We start from the raw sequence: 8,719 nt of genomic DNA on the forward strand, positions 1-8,719 counted from the left end.
TATTGAGCCACTCGGGCAGAGATACCATATTTTAGGCATGGAAGCCCAGTAACATGAATGGGCACTACTTTTTAGCTGCGTGTCCATCCATCCATTCATCCATCCATCCATTCACCCATCCATCCATCCATCCACCCATCCACCCACCCACCCACCCACCCACCCATCCATCCATTCACCCACCCATCCATCCATCCATCCATCCATCCATCCATCCATCCATCCATCCATCCATCCATCCATCCATCCATCCATCCATCCATCCATCCATCCATCCATCCATCCATCCATCCATCCATCCATCCACCCACCCACCCATCCATCCATCCACCCACCCATGCTACTACAGCGGAATATACCCCAGCAATCATCCGGGGCTGCGGACTCACGCAGCGGGGAGGGCTGCAGGGATCACCCCAGCGGCCGCCCAGGGAGGTCCCGCCTCCCCGCCCCGCCTGCCCAACGGCCTCCCGCCCGTCTGCCCTCCCACCTAGCCGACTGCGGACGGAGGCGCTTGCTTTCCGCCAGGCCTGCCGCTCGCCATGCTGACCCTGGGGACGCTCCGTCGGCCCCTCGCCGCCGCCGCCCGCCTGGCCCGGGCCTGGGCCCGCCCGCAGGTAAGGCCGGGGCGCTGCGCGGAGAGCCGAGCCGAGCCGAGCCGAGCCGAGCCGAGGGAGGCAGCTGCGGCAGGGAACGGGCCGTGGTGCCAGCCCTGGGCCCGGAGAGGGAGGGCTTGGCGCGGCAGGGGCGGGGTCTGGGTGCCGGCGGTCCCGCCTGTGTCTTTTGTGCCCGTGTCCGGATGTGCAGGGGCTGTTGTCGCGACGCCCTCTTCAAGGTGTCTCTTTGGAAGCAGGGGCATTCCTCAGGCTGAGCGTCGGCCCTGGGTCTTGGCCAGAATCGTGTGCTGTTCTTCGGATGGGACAACTGCTCCAGCGCCGGTCCAGTGTTCTCTTGAGCGGAAAGAAACATACGCCGCTGTGCTGCAAAATTTCTGTTCCTGCAGAAATTCGGCACAGGACGGGCCACTGGCGCAGGATTACTGTTAATTCAGGATGCTGTGGGGAGTTAGAAACCATAAATACCAAAAGTGGCTGCAACAGATGGTAACCAAAGCTAGATGTGCAGTACTTGAAAGGGTAATTAGGAAACAAGACTTTTGGTTTTGGCTGGCTGCATTTTGTCACCTGAGCTGTACAGTGCACATGCCTGCTGATGCTCGTGAAATTAGATATATCCAGAATCCATCCTCTGTGCAAAAAGCCACCTCTATGCAAATACAGGCTAGCGCAAAAGATTCAGTTTGGCTTTAGTTTTTCTAGATCTATTTGAGAGGCGAGTATCATGTCCCAGGTTATTAAAGCAGTTGCAAAAGTAAGCATATTCTGGGGCTTCTGAAAGGGTTTATGTTATATGAATAGAAATACTGTTCTTGACTAGCCAGTGATACAGACTTTAGAAACCTCATGCTGGAAGAAGTGAGTCCTTTCCCAAGCTTTGGTATCTTGTTCTTTCTTTTTCCAACAATATGTAATTTGCTAATATTGATGAAGACTGCAACTGGAAAACAGATTGCAGTAGTGTGAGTTGGTTGGGTAAGGACAATGTAGGCAGCTGTTGATGTCGCCTCTATTTTGATGACATCGGCACCCTCACCTTTGAATAATGTGTTCAGCTGACTTTATTGGTTTGACTTCTGTATCCTGCTGCTGGCTTCATGAGGAAGGGGTATGAGAGAAGGCAACTCTTGGTTTATTATGAGCTAATAATTAAACAATTGAGCGTGGCGAATAAAAGCCATGTCATGATCTGCCACACTGCTGAAATGAGCTGCAGCAAGTAATGCCCACAAGAGCTACTGCCAAAGGAAAAATGTCACAAGATATACTTTTGTAGTGGAGATCACAAAGTACCTGCTGCTCCCAGCCCCCAGTTTGTGATTTTTCCCAATGTTGTATCCCAGGTACTCACATTCCTTGCTACGGGGCCCAGACAAGATAATAGCGTTTTCTATGAAATTCGCACGTACGATATTAAGCCATCAAAGATGAAGGAGTTTGTGGAGATGGCCAACAAGTACTTTCACCTCCGCACAGCTCACTCGGAGATGGTGGGAATTTGGTCTGCAGAGCTGGGAGCCATGAATAAGGTGGTCCACGTTTGGAAGTACGGTATGCTCAGCATCCCTTTGCACTGTTCTGCTCTCTCTGTACTCCCTGTCTCCTAGGCAAGAAGGTGAGGAGAATGCTTATGCAACTTGTATTTGTTGCCTTTACTGTCAGAAAGTGTCCCACAAGAATATTTGTTCCTGTACCGATTACTAAAAATAACACTGCGGAGCCTGTAAGGACAATTTTGACATGTTGGGATGAGAGAGTTACAACTGTTCCTAAACAGCAGTCTCTGCTTGAAGCAGGTACAATGGAGGAACTGCAGCAGAGTGCTTCTTGGTGAAATTTTCTAATTTAGGGCCAGCTCCGGAACAGCAGATGTTTAAAGGCTTTCAAAATGAACGTAAAAAAAGTCCTTTTTTATCCTTAATAAGTTTATACCCGTAAATGCAGACAATCTATATGCAGCCTGTGTAAGTTTGAATGCGTGTATAATTGTTGTCAAATTTTAGTTCAGTGTAACAGTCACTCCCCACAGTAATGAGCACGCAGTCTGCATGCTTAAACTCCTCCTGCAGCTGCACTGTGGTGAGTTGGAAGCCATCCACCAGCTCTGATTTCCCAAGCCCACAAAGTGTTTTGTTACTGCATCAGCCTTGGTAGCAATTGGCTTCTTGCAGTATAATAAACTTTGTATGTTGTTGGATTTGTTGGTGACCTGGAAGTTGTTGGTGAGGCAAGACAAGCCTCACCAGTGTGGCACAAACTGGGCGTGCTGGCTGCGCTCTTTGTGGAGCCCAAGGGAACTCGCTACTTGGGTTACGGATAGATGAGAGGGCACACAGGTATCATTTCTTTGTACATCTGCTGGTCTAGGGTAAATCTGTATGCTTATCTGTATCTGGGTCTATGTATGCAGATAATTTTGTTTCTGGGGTCCTCAGTCTACTCATTGAAATCCACCACGTTCACAGTACCTGTGTAGAATAAAGGGTCACCCCTTTTGTCCTCAGGGGATGAGAGGACCAGCTGTCTGTCAATGGAAATGTTACAAGTTTTCATGCATCTATGAGTAAGAAATTGTCCTGCTTCTCAGAACTTTTCAGCCTTGGCTATTACTTATTTCTCTAAAGAAACGACATTTTTTTAACAATCTGTGAGAAAATTTTAAAATTAAAAAAATAAGGAAAAAAATCTGTATTTTTATTTGTTTCCTAATGGTGTTTACATGTGTAAGTGACAGCATTCTCTCTCCTTGATTCACCAGACCTCTGCTTGTATGTGTTTAGTAGTTAAAAATAATTGGTATATTTTTCTCTTAGTCCCAAGATACTGGTATTTCTTCAGGCTCTTCCTGTTTTCTCAGATGCTGGATTTTTCTCTTGTAGTATTGAAAGCTGTCTGCATAAACACCCTGCTTAAAATGCCACTGCACCCTAATCAACTGAAATTCAGACCTCTAAACTCAGTGGATTTGTTTTTAATTAAGAAATAAAAAAAAAAAGAGGAAAATGTTTAGATTTGGGGCACTTAATAACTTTTAATGTAGCTGAACAAATAAAAATTACATCTACGCTTGTAATTTTTATCTGATTTATATAAGCCAAAACTCATATTTTTTCGTTATTTTCTCTTGGTTGACTAATATTCCTTCTGAATCTCCTTTTCCACTTCACTTCCCCATTTGCTGTGCTTTCGCCAAATCTCTTTACCCTTGGTAACTGTTGCCACATCCAGTAATCCCTGCAGATTGTGTATCTTTCTTAGCAGTAACATTGCTTAATGCATTTTAACATTTTATAAACTTTTTTTTAAAGTTTGTTTTGACTTGAAACTATTTAAATATGACAGCTAAAGCAGTGATTTCTGCAGAATTTAAAGGAAGATTACCACATCTGTTTCCAGCTAATAGGCTGTTTAAAAACATCAGTTTCAAATTTATGAAAATGGAGCTGGCCTCCTTGTAATTATACATTTTGATTGACCCTGATGTAACGTTAAGTGCACTTTTCATTGTTTTTTTGTCTTGGGTTTTTGTTTCCTTTCTTACAGATAACTTTGCCCACAGAGCAGTAGTTCGGCATGCGCTAGCCAATGACAAAGACTGGCAGGGAAAATTCATCTCTCCAGCTCTCCCCTTGATAGAAAAGCAGTACAATGAGGTTGCTTATCTGGTACCCTGGTGTCAGCTTGGGAAGCCTCCAAAAGAAGGGGGTGAGCTTATCTACTCTCTTGCTGAGTAAAGTTACTGACACTGACGGACTAACAAAAAATGGCTTAAAGTTTAAACCCGATATTACGTGGTTTTAGAAGCCCTTGTGTAACAAGTGCACACGTTTCACACCCACGTGAAAAAGGTGATGTAACACAGATGAGGGACAAAGGTTTTGAGAAGGATTTTATCCTGACTTCCATCAATTACTGACTAGAACCCTGATCATGAAGGTTGTAAAGAGGTGCGTGGCTTGCCTCAGCAGGAATAATGGCAATGCCGTAGTAGTGGTCAGAGGAGTCATTCTGGGACTTGCTTTGTCCATCCGTCAGTGAGGGGGCATTTCCTGGAGACACTAAAGAAAAGATGAGGATTGTTCTCTTTCACAGAGGTTTTTGAATTTATCAGTTTGCTTTGATGTTACCTCTGCTTTTGCCATAATAATTGCAAGAGAAAAAAACAAACAAAAAAATCCCTATTTTTAAAAGATACGTGGAAGTCAAGCATACTTTGTAACTTTGTAATGATCATAGATCAGGTGTAGATATCCTGTCCGTATGTATACTAATTCTTCCTGTGTTAAATGTGGTATTAATAGTACTGACTGTTCCCCAATATATGAACATTTGCCATCAAAGGGGTTTATCATAAGCCACTTCAATAGCAGAAAACATCACCAGCCTTAAAAAAGGCCAACTCACATTATTCAATCAGCCATCCAAATCCCAGAAACATGTATAAGTACTTGTGATACTGCAAAGTAGCCTGTGTTTTCCCAGGCAACACTGAATACTGCTAAGTTGGGCTCAGTGTGAAGCTTTCTGTTCCTCAGCATCCCAATACTTATATTTACACTTGAACTAGCTCCAGTCAGCAAGCCTCTGTTCTTGTGAGCCCCTGAAAGCTGTGAGATATTGTGCGTGCTGGGATGAAGGGGCAATTTTGTGTCCTGCTGACCCCAAATGGCAGGGAACTGCAGTACTGGTTTCACAGGAACTATGTTATAAGAAACAGCATATTACATATTTCCTTCCTTGAGGTCATCTTTGCCTTTTTTCCCAGGGGTATACGAATGGGTTACTTTCCAGATGAAGCCTGGTGGGCCAGCATTGTGGGGTGCAGCGTTTCAAGCTGCAATCAATGCTCACATCAATACGGGTTACACCAAACTGATTGGTGTTTTCCACACAGAGTACGGATTTCTTAACACAGGTACTACTCGATTTCTGGTAGAGACTTTGGCATGGGAAGGAGTGGAGGGAGAGGGGCAAGCGCTTGTCCTGGATGAGGATTGGCTGGCTTGATAAAAACGTTGGTGTGGGTCACCAGAGTCCTGTAAACAGTCCTTGAACCCATCTTTGTGTATTGGGTTATAAACCAGGTGCTGCTATTTTAGAAGACTCTCAGATCTGGTGTTAAAGAGCCAAACCTTTTAAAGACTCAGCAAAGGCTCATCCCATCACTTGACTGACTGGAGAATTGTTTCTGCTAACTGCAAGGCACTTAACTGGTGAAGGCAGACGCTTAATACCTTTTGTGTTGCAGCACAACAGCATTCAGCTGACTGTGTTTGTACTTTTCTCAGTCCACGTGATCTGGTGGAATGAGAGTCCAGATCACCGGGCAGCAGGAAGGCACAGAGCTCATGAAGACGCCAGAGTGGTAGCAGCTGGTAAGGGATGAATGATACAGAGAACTCACTAGTGCTACCTGCATGCATGCTGAGTAAAGTATTGTTTCTCATTGGATGCCTGTCTTAATTAAACACGTTTAATTTCAGTGCGCGACAGTGTCAGATTCTTGGAGTCCCAGCAAAATATGCTCCTGATGCCTCTGCCATGCTCGTCACTGAAGTAACCTTCTTCTAAGGATGCAACTGATGGCAGAAAGGACAAGATGGAAGTGCTGTCAGGAAGTGCTATAAGATGGATTGTCAAACCCTCATGACCTCAGCTGTTCTTCAGTTTACAGTAAATAGATGCAAAACGTTGATCACTAGCAGTGTAAATCAGTAAAATTTTGCACCCTGATAGCAATTGCTGAGTTTATGGTGATACTCCTGCCTCCCCAGGAAACAGAACTTGAGCCCTCTCACTTATGACATGAACCACACTTCACCCATCTTTTATTTTAATTCCTTAGTTTTTAATACTTTTCTGCATAGGTAGATCACTTACCAAACCTTTCAAGTTAAGTGCTCTTTTCCATCACAGCTCAGAGACAGTATCATTTTCATAATGTGCTTTGGTGACTCCTGTAATTACGACATCTTGGATATTGCATCCTGGGTTAAGAAGGAATGCCCCCACATATCTGTTAACCAATTATGTTTTAATCAGGCTCCTCACTGGGATGCTTTGTATTAATTCCGAATCATGAAAAACATCAATGCGGCTGGAATTGCTCCTAGGGAGGTGCTGCAGTGGAGCTGGTCAGGTAGTGTGTCCCAATGAACTCTGCTGCAAGACAAGCATTTATTCACTATCTTATTATAGTTCAGACCAGCTCTTTCCTTCCTTGATCAGCAGGCGCTTCCTCAAAACTGTAGATTACACACATAATGCTTTTCCTTAGGTATCTTAATATTTCTCTAGGCTGTTGAATAGGCCTTCTTGTTCAACTGTGTAGTTAAACTCAGCTGACAGTCTTCTAAATACTTTTTGCCAGACTGTTAAAAGCTAAATAAATGTGTATAGAGCATGAATTCTATTGCTTACAGCTATTGCTTACAGCTCAAGCTCTTAACTCTTTTTAAACTGTGAAATGATAAACCCCATTCTCCAATTACGGCATTTTGCAGGTCTTGGATTGTGGACAACAGCGGTCTTGGCAGTTGCTTTAGAGCCACTAAGCTGAAGTGAACAGCAGCACAGCAGAAGGTACATGGGCTGAGGAGTCACGCTTATATGTTGTATACATGGAATGGAGCACACCTTTCAGCATTTAAAGGTCAGGAAGTGGCAGAGCACAAAGGAAGCTTTCCCACACGTTAATCACTGACCTTCAATGAGCAATTGATTTAACATTTCTGCTGAAGTAGCTTTGTGCAATCTGCCTAGTGATGATTATTGCTTCTGTGAAGTGCATTAGGATCTCACAGAAAGCACTTAAAAAGACCCTGTTGTAGGCAATTAGGTCCAAGAGCAGGTAGATAGGGTGCAGCTGCTCTAGTAAGGGAATGTAACAGGTCCCAGCACCCATACGCATGTTCATAACTCCTCTCTCTCCAACAAAGCCATCTTTAACATTCTCAGGGTTGAACAAGCACTACTTCAGAGACCACCCTCTTCTATTTTACAAATCAACTTTTTAAGGTATAAATGGTTGATAAACCATCACTACCAAGCTGATTCAGAATATTATCTTATGGCAGTTAACTCAGGACTTTTTGGTGGTTTTTAAAATAACAAAAACATGGGCTGAAAAATGGGACAGGGAATTAATAGAACTTTTCTTTTTTTCCCCAAAAAAAGTTAAGTTCTATTTTTTATTAGAATAAAAAAGAGCTGTACTAAAAACAGTGTAATTTTTTAAGTGAAACTATTTTCCTTTTCACCAGCATTAAGGGTAAAGCACGCTCAGGATTTTAGAGGTGTGCTTTATTTCAAAGTTCGTGGTTTTCTGAGAAGTGGTTGATAAATCAAGCACATTACCCAAAATACCAGCTGGACACTAGGTTAGAACACAAAACCCAGGACATTTTCATTAGCTTATTTAGTGTGAATTTTCCTGATGAGTGCAACTTCAAGAACTGGCTGGATCCTGGAATTTAACTGGTTGGTGGTGGGATTACAGGCAGTAGTTGGCAAAATTTTAACATCGGTTTTCTTTTGGGCAATTGGACCATTATTCTGCTTTCATTTGTAAACTGCTGTTCTAAATCAAACTAATATTAACTGGAATAGTTTTCCTTTAATTTGATACTAGCTAAGGGTTCGTTAAGTTTAGCGTATTTCAGAATCTTTATACTGAAGCATAGCATTTTGCTTTGTCAGTACAAACAGGCATAGGCTGTTTTAGCAAAGAGGGGAGCAGTTATCAATAGTTGCAACTTTCCACATCTCTGTAATGGAAATACTCAAGAGGCAGGTAGCTGGCTTGAGATTTAAACATCCAGGTAAGTTTATTGTGCTCTGCAGCTGGATTTGACAGTTGCACGATTCACTGTTTCAGGTCTTGCTGGAGACCTTTTTATTTACTACCTTTAGAAACTCCAAGTAGCACCTCCGTTTCAAATCTTGTGCCAGCTCACTTGACTGAAAATAGTATGTGCACTGTGCCAATTTGTAGAGATACTGGAACTTGCTTGTACATTATACATCAACATTCAAACAAAACAGAATGGGCAAAACAAGAAATTCTAACAGCACTCCTCAAAAGAACATATGCAAAAATGACA

At 43.3% G+C, this 8,719-nt stretch overlaps 1 protein-coding gene across 1 annotated transcript; it reads left to right on the plus strand.

Moving 5' to 3' along the window:
• The first annotated feature begins 468 nt into the window (after positions 1 to 468).
• On the plus strand, positions 469 to 6,356 carry NIPSNAP3A (nipsnap homolog 3A). The gene is made up of 6 exons (XM_062609810.1): positions 469 to 617; positions 1,961 to 2,168; positions 4,161 to 4,322; positions 5,383 to 5,532; positions 5,906 to 5,992; positions 6,101 to 6,356. The coding sequence occupies exons 1-6, from the start codon at positions 543 to 545 to the stop codon at positions 6,175 to 6,177; spliced, it is 759 nt and encodes a 252-aa protein (XP_062465794.1). The 5' UTR covers positions 469 to 542; the 3' UTR covers positions 6,178 to 6,356.
• The last annotated feature ends 2,363 nt before the right edge of the window (positions 6,357 to 8,719 follow it).

This window comes from Pezoporus occidentalis, unplaced genomic scaffold (genome assembly GCF_034315485.1).
Source record: "Pezoporus occidentalis ecotype Australia unplaced genomic scaffold, CSIRO_AGI_Poc_V1 ctg140, whole genome shotgun sequence".
Lineage (NCBI taxonomy): Eukaryota > Metazoa > Chordata > Aves > Psittaciformes > Psittacidae > Pezoporus > Pezoporus occidentalis.

Bases quoted from the DNA above. Each gene is read 5' to 3' on its own strand.
- NIPSNAP3A (XM_062609810.1), top strand. From the start codon at position 543: ATGCTGACCCTGGGGACGCTCCGTCGGCCCCTCGCCGCCGCCGCCCGC. The intron at 2,169-4,160 runs GTATGCTCAGCA...CCTTTCTTACAG, and splicing joins GGTCCACGTTTGGAAGTACG to ATAACTTTGCCCACAGAGCA. The intron at 5,533-5,905 runs GTACTACTCGAT...TACTTTTCTCAG, and splicing joins GTACGGATTTCTTAACACAG to TCCACGTGATCTGGTGGAAT.